The sequence below is a fragment of the Triticum urartu genome, chromosome 7A (assembly GCF_056163025.1).
Source record: "Triticum urartu cultivar PI428250 chromosome 7A, HENAU_Tu73, whole genome shotgun sequence".
NCBI lineage: Eukaryota > Viridiplantae > Streptophyta > Magnoliopsida > Poales > Poaceae > Triticum > Triticum urartu.
This window is the reverse complement of record NC_141879.1, coordinates 683,531,129-683,544,066: the sequence shown is the minus strand read 5'-3', so window position 1 is coordinate 683,544,066 and position 12,938 is coordinate 683,531,129. Positions and strand designations below refer to the sequence as shown.

Genomic DNA, 12,938 nt, shown 5'->3' with positions numbered 1-12,938 from the left:
TATAAATTGCACTTTCCGTTCACAAGATATAATAGTCAAATGAAAAATCATGAGAGGTGGGGTGGATGGGCATGCACTCTCTGCCACAAGTTGTACCACTTCAAAATTTACGAAAGGCTGCAAGTAATTAAGCTCCATCACAAAACCAATATTTGAGGCCTCCTTTAGTTCATAGGATAGGTATATCATAGGAATAAGAAAATCATAAGAAGTGAGATAACATGTATCTCAATTCCTACAGAGAAAAAAAAAATCATTTGATGCATGAAATAGGATTTTTTTTTCATTAAGTTCAGGCTAATGTTTTTCTCCTTTGAAATGTGAAAAATTGGTTTCTATCCTACATAGATATAGGAATTCGTTCCAACAAACCAAAGGGCTATAAATGATTTTTGTTCCGTTGAAAATCCTTCCCTGTAGAATCCCTACAAAATTTCTAAGAGCGAAAGAAAGCCTGGATTTTGACACAATCATGCAGTATAGACCGTCGAGGAGTACCTTCACGGTCGACGTCGTTCCTCGAGATGTACTTTTTATTACTTGCATGGGTATTTATATCTAGTAAAGTATGTACATATGCCAGACAATAGAATTCCTGATAATTTTGTCAACAAAAAATGACGTTACCTAATCCTTCCACCCGTGCAATTGACGAAATCAAAACTGGCGGCAACTTCTCGTTAATTAGGAGAAGATCGCAAGGCACGAGCCTCCTCTATATAAGGAGGGCTCGCATTCTGAAGCTGCAGTTGAGCCTGAGGAGCAAAGAAACAGCATCTATACGCCATGGCATCGGTTTCGAAGCTTGTGCTTCTCCTGCTGTGCGCCTACCACACTCTCGTTGCTCACGCAGGAGATGATCTTGGCAGTTACTACAAGGTTCTGCCCGCTGGCTCTCTGGAATCTGCCACCCTCAACTGCACCGATCACCAAGGTGCAGTACTGTCCACGCACTTGACATTCCAATGGATCTGGATACCAAACGTATCATTTTAAAACAACGAGTACTATACGTATCATTTTAAAAAAACGAGTATTATACGTATCATTTAAAAAAACGAATACTATACGTATAGTACTAGTATTTTGTGCACATTTCTAATCGTTTCCATGCCGATCTGGACTGTTTCAGCAGTGAGTCCAGCATCCGGCGGCGTCGTCATGGTGCCGTTGCACCACCGGCACGGCCCATGCTCCCCTGTCCCCTCCACGAAGGCGCCAACCTTGGAGGAGATGCTCCGGTGTGACCAGCTCCGAGCTGACTACATCGGACGGAAGTTCTCTGGCGCCAAGGGTGGCGGCCTGGAGCAATCGGATGTAACCGTGCCGACCTTGCTGGGCCTCTCCCTGGGCACGTTGGAGTACGTGATCACCGTCGGCATCGGCTCGCCGGCCGTGACCCAGACCATGTTCATCGACACCGGCAGTGACGTGTCATGGGTGCACTGCAAGCCGTGCTCGCGGTGCCACTCGCAGGCGGACTCGCTCTTCGACCCCAGATCGTCGAGCACCTACTCCCCGTTCACCTGCAGCTCCGCCGCCTGTGCGCAGCTCCGTCAGGATGGCCAAGGAAACGGCTGCTCCGGCTCCCAGTGCCAGTACGTTGTCAACTACGGCGATGGTTCGAGAACCACCGGGACCTACAGCTCCGACACGCTCTCGCTGGGCTCCAACGCCGTCAGCAACTTCCAGTTTGGGTGCAGCCAGTCTGAGTCGGGCCTCCTTCTCAACGACCAGGACCAGACCGCTGGGCTCATCGGGCTCGGCGGCGGTGCTCAGTCGCTGGCCACCCAGACCGCGGGCACCTTCGGCAAGGCCTTCTCGTACTGCCTCCCGCCGACTCCGAGCTCGTCCGGGTTCCTCACTCTGGGTGCAGCAACCTCGGGTTTCGTCGTCAAGACGCCGTTGCTGAGGAGCAGGCAGGTCCCGGCGTACTACATCGTGTCTCTTCAGGCCATCAGGGTCGGAGGGAGGCAGCTCAACATACCCACCACGGTCTTTTCCGTCGGGTCGCTCATGGACTCCGGCACAATCATCACGCGCCTGCCGCGGACCGCGTACTCGGCGCTGTCATCGGCGTTCAGGGCCGGCATGAAGCAGTACCCGCCGGCGCAGCCCATGGGCATCTTGGACACGTGCTTCGACTTCAGTGGCCAGTCCAGCATCAGAATACCGACCGTCGCACTGGTGTTCTCCGGGGGCGCCGTCGTCAACCTCGCCCCCGAGGGGATCATTCTGGAGAGCTGCCTCGCCTTCGCGGCCAACCGCGATGACAGCTCCCTCGGCATCATCGGCAACGTGCAGCAGCGGACGTTCGAGGTGCTCTACGACGTTGGTGGCGGCGCCGTGGGGTTCAACGCAGGCGCATGCTGATCGCATATATATAACAATAAATAAATAAATAAAGAGAAGGTATTAGCATAACACGTATATCACAATAAATAAGGTACTTGTATGAGTATAAAAGATTAAATGAAGCCATGTTGAATCATTGAAGATGTTAGTTCCATATTTTTGCGAGTTCTATTCATGAAAAGTTAGAACCCTTCCAATGCTTCATCGTGCTAAGGCTGCCATGTAAGCAGAAAATCTGATGTGGTAAGGTAATTAAGAAGAGAGAGATGAGTGTAGTGACTTTAGGAAGAAACAATGTCAAGCGCGAGAACCTAAACAAAACACTTAAATGAAAGAATCCCACCAATTCATGAAGAAATTTAATTACAAAATCATTAAATGAAGGATGCCTGGCACCAACAAGTTAAGCACTTATGCACTGGTGCTTACATGAGTTGCTAAAGTTTTTAATGTGCTTAGCACCTCCTGTAAGCATCAATACATTGGAAGTGGCCTTAGGCAATGTTACTCGTTTCCTGAGAACTGAGTAAACTCGTAATATAAAGAAACCCGGCAAACGAGATTGATTGCCCAATGTTGTGAAAAAACAACTCAATGATAAAATGGAACTCAGTAAAATATATCATTTGCCAAGTCTTGGGCAAATCAAACTCGGCGAACACCCAACGATGGGATCGATGGCGCTCATTATGGGGTGCGCGCGGCGGCCACCTTAAGAGCATGGTTAATAATACATCCAACTGTCGGCTATAAGAAATTGTCATGACATTTACAGCCAACCTCTTAATCGGCATGTACAATACTCTCTCCGTCTAGGTGTATAAGTTATTTTACAAAAACCTAATAATCCCAAAACACTTAGGCGCGGTGCATTAACTTCCACCTTGTTTCTTGTTTCTGGACATATCAACCAATAAGACTAGCCACAGTGGGAGTAACTTCAGCAGTAACATCGAGTGCAACTCATCAAATTTGCTTATGTGGCAACGAGTTAATGAGGAGAGAGGTAGTTTGAGTAACTTAGCTAGTTATTGTAATATCACATGTCCCAATACAATGAGTCTATAACCTAATAAATGAATCTTTGCATGACACCACACTTATGTTACTACCCACCATGAAGGTACGTAGTAACATAATCTAGAGATATATGTATGTTACTACCGTATGTTACTCTCCATTGTGGCTAATCTAAGAGATGTGGGGTGTGCATGCTTTTAATGACTCGAGACTACCAAACACAATATGCAGTGGTTAGTACATTGCATGTAATGCTATTAATTAGCAAATAAACATTAAGTTCTCTCATTTTCCCCTCCTACTTGATCACGGTGCATAACCTAAGATGACTTATTCACCTAGAAAGAGGGAGTAGTAAGTTTTAAATATGTACTAGTTTATCAATAGTTAGCTCATCTCACATCCTCACAAAGCGTCCGGGTCTCATGTTGCAGCTGGCTACTAACCAAGAGCCTCCTTCTCTTCTCTCTCCTCTTCTCCCTCCTCTTCTCCCTCCTCCAACTAAACAAAGATATATTATTTTATTCCTTATAGCTTGCTTATGTCACCCTATTGTCACGTTGTCCACAAGTCCTGTGCAGCCAATTTTTTTTGCAACAACTGTATTGTTTCAGAAGGTTTCTGCGATAGAGATCTTGTTTCAGAAATAAAAAGAAAACAATTCAGTGATGAAGTTTTTTCAGCAACAAGGTCTTGTTTTAGAAAGTTTCTACAACACATGTTTAGTTTCAGAAATTTTTTTGGCAGCTGTCAGTGTCAAAACCGGCGGATCTCGGGTAGGGGGTCCCGAACTGTGCGTCTAGGCCGGATGGTAACAGGAGGCAAGGGACACGAAGTTTTCCCCAGGTTCGGGCCCTCTCGATGGAGGTAAAACCTACGTCCTGCTTGATTAATATTGATGATATGGGTAGTACAAGAGTAGATCTACCACGAGATCAGAGAGGCTAAACCCTAGAAGCTAGCCTATGGTATGATTGTTGTTCTGTATGTTGTCCTACGGACTAAAACCCTCCGGTTTATATAGACACCGAAGAGGGTTAGGGTTACACAAAGTCTGTTACAATGGTAGGAGATCTACATATCCGTATCGCCAAGCTTGCCTTCCACACCAAGGAAAGTCCCTTCTGGACACGGGACGAAGTCTTCAATCTTGTATCTTCATAGTCCAGGAGTCCGGCTGAAGGTATAGTCCGGCTATCCGAACACCCCCTAATCCAGGACTCCCTCAGTAGCCCCCGAACCAGGCTTCAATGACGATGAGTCCGGCGCACAGATTGTCTTCGGCATTGCAAGGCAGGTTCTCCTCCAAATTCCGTGTACCTGTTGAATAAAGTCTGGTTTCTTTTAGATGTTGCGCTCCTTGGCTTCTACGGCCAATAATGGCCGTTTCCCACGTGTCAAACGAATATGAAAAGTCTGAGTGTTTTTACATTCACACCCCTAGCCGCGTAAATGAGCTGCCCTATTTACATCCAAACCACATCTTCCCCCCTTCGCGAGTGTTCATCAGAGCGCATCCGACAAAGGTCCATTCCACCATGGCCAGCCATCGCAACTCCTCCTTTCGCCCTTCCAGCCCTCAGCCTGGATATTGGGAGAGATGCTCCATCCCGCATAGCGATCTAGTGACGCTCCAGACCAAGGGATTTCTCCCCCTGGCCTATATGATCCCGGTTCGAGCTGGTCTTGCCATCTATAACGGCGTAAAGCAAGCGGAGAGAGCCCCCAATCCCTCCAAAGGAGAGCGGGTATGCCTTGTCCCTTATTTAATAAGGGGGCTCGGGTTTCCAATCCATCCATTTCTCCGGGGGCTGCTGGAGTTCTACGGCCTCCAGCTACACAATCTCACGCCTGCCTCCGTATTGCATATAGCGGGCTTCATAGCCCTCTGCGAGCTGTTTTTGGGTGTCGAGGCTCATTTCGGGCTATGGAAAAGGTTATTCTGCCTTGTGCCCCGCTCTAAGGAGGGGTCAATGTATCAAGTGGGCGGAGCCGAAGTGTGGCGCATCGCCGGGACCGGATATCTGTCCGGAACCCCAAAGAAGGCGTCCGAAGACTGGCCCTCGGAATGGTTTTATATAGAGGACGTCCCGCTGCCGGATCCTGTCCGGATCGGCCTCCCTGAATTCGACAATGCTCCCTTAAAGAAGCGCCTAAGCTGGCGTCCACGGAGCCTTCAGAGGGAAAGTGACAGGGACATCATTTACTTGATGGGCCGAATAAGATTGTTAGCCCATTCCGGACTGACCATGATCGGGGTTATGGCCGAATGCATCATGCGGGGGGTGCAGCCGCTTCAGTATAGAAGCCACCCCATGTGGGACTTCAACAGGGAGGACGACGCCACCCGCTACGGCCGTAAGGGGCCGGATTCAGCTGCCGCTCTACTAAAGATCTTGTCCACTTTGTATAAGGGAGAAGAGGAGGAATTTCTCCGCGTCAACCCACAGGGTGGATTCTCTATTCACAATCCCCCAAGCTAGGTAAGCGGTGACATTTACTTGCCCATCCGTTTTGTATTCCCATTGTTAAATATTCAGTCTAACGACTTCAACGCAGGAACTGCGCCGGGCTATTAAAGAAATAAACAGCCCTCCTCCGCAACCCGAGGACCCAGGACAATCCCTCGACCCGGCCTCTCAAGAGGATCCGGACATATCTGTGGAGCTGATTGATGGAGTGTTCCATCAATTGAGCAAGGACAACGCCTTGGTGACCATTACGGCCGATTACCCAGGGCTAATCCCGGCCTCCCAGGTAACTGAGATCGAAGTCCCAGTACACCTAATAGGTGTCCGCCCTCTCATGTTTTCAGTTTCCTGATTATAACCGAGCTTTGCAGGGGAGGTTTCTGAGACGGGAGGCCGAACCTGCGGCGGTAAGACAACGAGGGGCTGTAGGGCCCCGTGGGCAGAAAAGAGGTGCAGTCCGGACCGAGGCGTCAGCGCAAAGGTATGGCGCGCCCCATTATCCCAGGTGTTACACCTGCGAGGCATATTAACACTCATGCTCTCTTCAGGACAAAGAGACATCGCCGGACTATACCCGGAGAAGCTGCCAACCGCGCCTCCACCAGCCAGGCTCCAAAGCCTGGTCCGGAGGCGGAGGCGAACACAAGGCGCGCACCGGACGCTCCTCCGATGGAGGATGTGGACAGGTTGTCTTCCACCAAGTCTGAGGTGGAGAGTGCCATGAACCACAGGCGTCGCCGAACAATTCTTCGCGATGCTTGTTTCTCCCAAGAGGCATTAGATGCCTTTAATTCGGGAGATGCGTACCTCCGTGCCGCTCAAAATGGTCTAGCCAGAGCCACGGAGCAATATGTAAAAGACATACGGGTAAGAAAATTTTGGTAATTATATGTATATACCAGTAGCCCGCGAGACTTGAAACAGTTAGAATAACTGATTTAAGGATCATTTGTTATGCAGGTTCTTACAGAAAAGAATTCCCTACTGTCCAGGGAGCTGGAAGAGTGCAAAGCCCAACTTGAGGCCGCACTAGCCGCGGCAAGGGAGCCCAAGGAGACCCCCTCTGGTAATATACACTTCGAAAGATAAGTGTTTTGCGAAGCACGGCATGGGTGCGAATCTGACAAATGAAATTGCAGATGGCGCCGGATTGAATCCGGAAAGGCAACACCTCCTACGCCAGTTAAAGGCTGGTGAGAAGGTGCTGACAAAGGTGAGGCGTCAGAAGAACGATCTCCAAGATGCGAACACCAAGCTGGGCGTCGAGCTGAAAGATGTTCGTGCCCAGCTGTCAGACTCCGTTAGGGAGAATCAGCGGCTTCAGCGCGGCATATTTAGTAAGTGCTTGAACGAACCTTTGAAAGAAAGTTCGGCGGGGAAGTCGACTAACAGAGCAATGTCTGTAGGTGTGCTAACAGGTCGTCCTGCAGAGGAGATGCCTGGTTCTACGGGTGACCTTCTTCCCGAGCTCTCGCAACTGCTCGATCGAGTTCGGCAGGTGATGCAAGGCGTTGCCCAGGCCCTGTGGCCATCCATCTCCATGCCCGAAGGTCTTGGAGAGCTTGCGGAGAAGCTAAAGGGAACACGGCGGCACTTCCGATTGTGGAAGATATCGGCCTGCCGTCAAGGCGCTAGGGAGGCCAAGGCTATGGTGAAGACGCGGTACACAAAGGCTGACCCCAACCACATGGCCGAGGTCGGTCCTGTGGGGCCCGATGGGAAGGAGATCCCTGTAAGCTTAGTATACGGCCAAGTAGAATTGGCCGCAAAGTATTCCCAGCAGGACTATAAATTAGACAGCCTGTTAGATGGTATTGAAGAGGAATACAATTAGTCAAAATGACTATGTAATTTAATTGACATTTATAATGCCTTCTAGCCAGATTGTAGATTGTTTGTCATGGCCGACCTTTTCGCTTCAGCCTCGGGACCTGACGGTCCGGAGTGTGTCTGAATTCCCATGCGGTTATATAAGAACCGGGGAATGCATGGAGACCAGGCGTAGGGGTCATTGGTGCATGAACAGACAAGTGCCCGACTAGTTATGTTATATTACATGGTTAGTAAGAAACATCTTCCAGTGAGAATAGTTCCGTTAGGGGTTCCTTTCCCTGGGAGGCATGCCCTAAAGTGCATGCCCATTCTGCGAAAAAGATGCAGCAAAAAGCATCTGGGGGCGCATAAATAAATAAGTGAAAAGATCATCTTTTAGGTCACCGACCGAGTATTCCCTTAAGAACGCTAGCTTTCGGCTTCACCCAGTCTGAGGTACACATCCGGCTGATCCGGTAGTAACAATCGCATAGGTGCTCCCTTTACCGCCTAGCCGAATAATCGGGAACGTAGGGGTAAGCATAGGAGCCAGGGAACCCAGCTTGGCCAAAACTTAAGTCATATCGATGCATATAATGGTAAAATAAAAGGTACATGCGGAAGTGTAACACATGTGTTGGGCATGGAGCCCGTATAAATAAGCTTCTGTTAAAAGAAGCCCCCAGGTTTAATGAGTGCGAATAGCACGTCATTTGATGAGCCTTTAAAGGTTATAAGAGAAAGGAAGGGGTGAAGGGGAGAAATGTAAGACAGACAGTATATATAAAAAATGGACAGAGGAAGGAGACGAACATAGAGTCCGGTGCAAGGCATAGAATCTTCGGAGATGGGCTGCGTTCCATGGGTTCAGCTCAAGTCGGTTATCCGATGCATCTCGCAGGCGGTACGCTCCACCAATCAGGACTTGGTCAATTATGAAGGGACCTTCCCACTTGGGCTTGAGTTTGTCCTTTTTCTTGTCCGGCAGGCGTAGAACTAATTCGCCAATGTTGTAATTTTTGGCCTGTACTTCTTTGCTCTGGTATCTTCGAGCCTGCTGTTGATAGAATGCGGAACGGGCTTTTGCCACGTCGCGCTCCTCCTCCAATGCGTCCAAACTGTCCTGCCGATTGAGCTCGGCTTCTCTTTCTTCGTACATGCGCACTCGAGGTGAGTCATGAATTATGTCGCAAGGCAAAACTACCTCTGCACCGTACACCATAAAGAATGGTGTGTATTCGGTGGTGCGATTCGGCGTGGTCCGCAGCCCCCAGAGTACGGAGTCGAGCTCCTCTACCCAGTATGTGTTAGATTCCTTGAGGGACCGCACTAATCTGGGTTTGATGCCGCTCATGATAAGTCCATTTGCACGTTCGACCTGGCCGTTAGTTTGTGGGTGATAGACGGAAGCATAATCGAGCTTGATGCCCATGTTTTTGCACCAGAGTTTTACCTCGTCGGCCGTGAAGTTCGTGCCGTTATTAGTGATGATGCTGTGGGGGACGCCGTAACAGTGTACAACCCCGGATATAAAGTCTACCACCGGTCCAGATTCGGCCGTCTTAACAGGCTTGGCTTCTATCCATTTGGTGAACTTATCCACCATGACCAGTAAGTATTTTTGCTTGTGGGTTCCGCCTTTAAGGGGTCCAACCATGTCAAGCCCCCAGACCGCGAAGGGCCAAGTAATGGGGATAGTTTGGAGGGCGGTGGGTGGCATATGGCTTTGGTTTGCAAAGAGCTGGCAACCGGTGCATCGTTGGACTAAGTCCTGAGCGTCTGCCCGGGCCGTCGGCCAATAAAAGCCTGTACGGAAGGCCTTGCTTACAAGGGACCGAGCTGCAGCGTGATGACCGCCGAGTCCGGCATGAATTTTAGCCAGGAGGTTCCGCCCCTCCTCTTCGGAGATGCACCTTTGAAGGACTCTGGTAGTGCTTTTCTTATAAAGCTCTCCCTCGTGGACTCTGTAGGCTTTGGATCGCCGCACTATGTAGCGTGCCTCATTTTGGTCCTCGGGGAGTTCCTGCCTAGTAAGGTAGGTGAGGAATGGTTCTGTCCACGGGGCGATGACGGCCATTATTACGTGGGCTGAAGGTGTTATTTCATTGGCAGAGCCTCCGATTGTGTCAGAATGTTCGGTGTCGGGCAGTGTGGTTGGGTCCGGGCTGTTATTGTTTGGCTCCCCTTCCCATACTACGGATGGCTTGAACGGCCTTTCCAAGAAGATGTTGGGGGGGACTACATCGCGTTTTGCGTCGATGCGTGCCAGGACATCTGCCGCCTGATTATTTTCCCGGGCTACATGGTGGAATTCAAGCCCTTCGAACCGAGCTGACATTTTTAGGACGGCGTTGCGGTAAGCTGCCATTTTTGGATCCTTGGCATCGAAGTCTCCATTTATTTGGGATATTGCGAGGTTTGAGTCCCCGCGCACCTCTAGGCGTTGAATGCCCATGGATACTGCCATCCGGAGACCATGTAAAAGGGCCTCATATTCGGCTGCATTGTTGGAGTCCGTGTACATAATCTGGAGTGCGTATTGAACTGTGTCTCCTGTGGGGGACGTCAAAACAATGCCAGCCCCCAGTCCGGCCAACATCTTGGAGCCGTCGAAATGCATGATCCAATTTGAATATGTGCCGTACTCTTTAGGGAGTTCGGCCTCCGTCCATTCTGCGACGAAGTCAGCCAAGACTTGCGACTTGATGGCTCGCCGTGGCTTATAAGTTATGTCGAACAGGAGGAGCTCAATGGCCCATTTTGCAATCTGGCCCGTTGCGTCACGGTTGTTTATAATATCGTTAAGTGGTACTTCCGAGGCTACTGTTATTGAACACTCTTGAAAGTAGTGTCGTAGCTTCCGGGATGCCATGAATACCGCGTACGCAATCTTTTGATAATGCGGGTACCGTGATTTGCAGGGAGTGAGGACAGTGGACACATAATAGACTGGCTTTTTAAGGGGGAATTTGTGTCCGTCCGCTTCTCGTTCGACGACGAGCACTGCGCTTACAACCTGATGTGTTGCTGCAATGTATAATAGCATTGGTTCGCCAATGTTTGGCGCGGCCAGGACTGGGTTTGTTGCCAGTATGGCTTTTATTTCGTCGAGTCCGGCCGTGGCTGCATCCATCCATTCGAAGTGTTCGGTGCACCGAAGGAGGCGGTAAAGGGGTAGGGCCTTTTCTCCCAAGCGGGAGATAAAGCGGCTTAGAGCCGCCACGCATCCGGTTAACTTTTGTATTTGTTTGAGGTCCTTTGGGATATCCAGTTGCGACAGAGCTCTGATCTTGGCTGGATTTGCTTCAATTCCTCTACCGGATACAATGAAGCCCAAGAGCTTTCTGGCTGGAACGCCGAAAACGCATTTTTCTGGGTTGAGCTTGATGTCGTATGTTCAGAGGTTATCAAATGTGAGCCTCAAGTCGTCTACTAGAGATTCGACATGTCTTGTTTTGACGACCACATCATCTACATATGCCTCCACTGTTTTGCCGATCTGGTTTTCCAGACATGTCTGAATCATGCGCTGATATGTTGCGCCGGCGTTTTTGAGCCCGAAGGGCATCGTGTTGAAGCAGAATGGGCCGTATGGTGTGATAAATGCCGTTGCGGCTTGGTCTGGTTCTGCCATCTTGATTTGATGGTAGCCGGAATATGCGTCGAGGAAACACAACGAATCGTGTCCTGCGGTAGCGTCGATAATTTGATCGATGCGCGGGAGGGGGAAGGGATCCTTTGGGCAAGCCTTGTTAAGGTCTTTAAAATCAACACACAGGCGCCAGGATTTGTCCTTCTTTGGTACCATCACCAGGTTTGCTAGCCAGTCCGGATGTTTTATATCTCTGACGAATCCGGCCTCCAATAGCTTTGCTAGCTCCTCTCCCATGGCCTGTCTCTTAGGTTCGGAAAAACGCCGAAGAGCCTATTTGACAGGTTTGAATCCTGTTTGGATATTTAAGCTGTGCTCGGCCAGCCTGCGTGGGATTCCTGGCATGTCTGAAGGGTGCCAGGCGAAAATGTCCCAGTTCTCTCGTAGGAACTCTCGTAGTGCGGCGTCTACATCAGGGTTTAACCGTGCCCCGATGGAAGCTGTTTTATTGGGGTCCGTTGGATGGACTTGGAATTTGACTATTTCGTCCGCCGGTTTAAAGGAGGTGGACTTGAATCTTTTGTCGAGTACCACTTCGTCCCTATTCACCGTAGAGCGCAGCGCAGTCAGTTCCTCAGCCGCTAGGGCTTTGGATAGTGCCTCGAGGGCCAGTGCGGCTGTCTTGTTTTCGGCGCGGAGTGCTATGTCCAGATCAGTAGTGAGAGTGATGATCCCGTTAGGCCCGGGCATCTTGAGCTTCATGTACCCGTAATGGGGTATTGCTTGGAAGATTGTAAATGCTTCCCGCCCTAGCAGAGCGTGATAACCGCTGCTGAACGGAGCCACATGGAACGTGATCTCTTCGGACCTGTAATTATCCGGCGTGCCGAACACCACATCTAGTGTGATTTTTCCTGTACAGCGCACTTCCCGACTGGGGATTATTCCTCTAAAGGTTGTGCTGCTTCGCTCAATGCGGTTCCAGTCTATTTCCATTTTTGAAGGGTTTCCTCATAAATGAGGTTCAATCCGCTACCGCCGTCCATGAGTACCTTGGTAAGACGAAAGCCGTCCACTATTGGACTGAGGACCAATGCGGCTGGTGCTCGGGCTGTTCGGAATTTAGGTTCATCACTGGCGTTAAAGGTAATAGCCGTGTCACTCCATGGGTTTATCATTGCTACTTGGTAGACTTCGGCAAGGCTGCGGAGTGTCCTTTTTCGCATATTATTTGATGCGAAAGTCTCGAAGACTGTTAATACCGTATTGGTGTCTCTAGGGTGGCTTTCTATGGCCTCTGGAATTAGGAGATTTTCGCCAATTTTGGCCACCTGCCGGAGTATCCAACATGCTCTAAGGCTGTGAGTTGGTGTGGCGTCCTCTGTACTATGAATTTTACAGGGTCCATTAAGCCATCCTTCCAGTACGGTTCCATGCCCTGTAGAGGGTTTTTGCTTTTTGGTGTTTGACCCGGGTGTCTGGCGATGATGCACCATTTTATTTCGGACTGGGTTTGTATTCAGGGCCGGATCGTCCCAAAATTTTATTTCGGTTTTCCAAGCGCTTTCCATCGCACAGTACTTTCGTATGATGGACGCCAAGTCAGTGAAGCGTGTAATATCACGACGACTTATGGCGTTGAGGATTCCCTTGTCCGTGCAATTATTGCAAAAGATTGAGATTGCGTC

General features: G+C 49.7%; 1 protein-coding gene across 1 annotated transcript; it reads left to right on the top strand.

Moving 5' to 3' along the window:
* The first annotated feature begins 771 nt into the window (after nt 1-771).
* Nucleotides 772-2,425, top strand: LOC125524865 (aspartyl protease family protein At5g10770-like). Its single transcript, XM_048689899.2, has 2 exons — nt 772-934; nt 1,133-2,425. The coding sequence occupies exons 1-2, from the start codon at nt 787-789 to the stop codon at nt 2,371-2,373; spliced, it is 1,389 nt and encodes a 462-aa protein (XP_048545856.2). The 5' UTR covers nt 772-786; the 3' UTR covers nt 2,374-2,425.
* Nucleotides 2,426-12,938: the final 10,513 nt, after the last annotated feature.

Bases quoted from the DNA above. Each gene is read 5' to 3' on its own strand.
- LOC125524865 (XM_048689899.2), top strand. From the start codon at position 787: ATGGCATCGGTTTCGAAGCTTGTGCTTCTCCTGCTGTGCGCCTACCAC. The intron at 935-1,132 runs GTGCAGTACTGT...GGACTGTTTCAG, and splicing joins CAACTGCACCGATCACCAAG to CAGTGAGTCCAGCATCCGGC.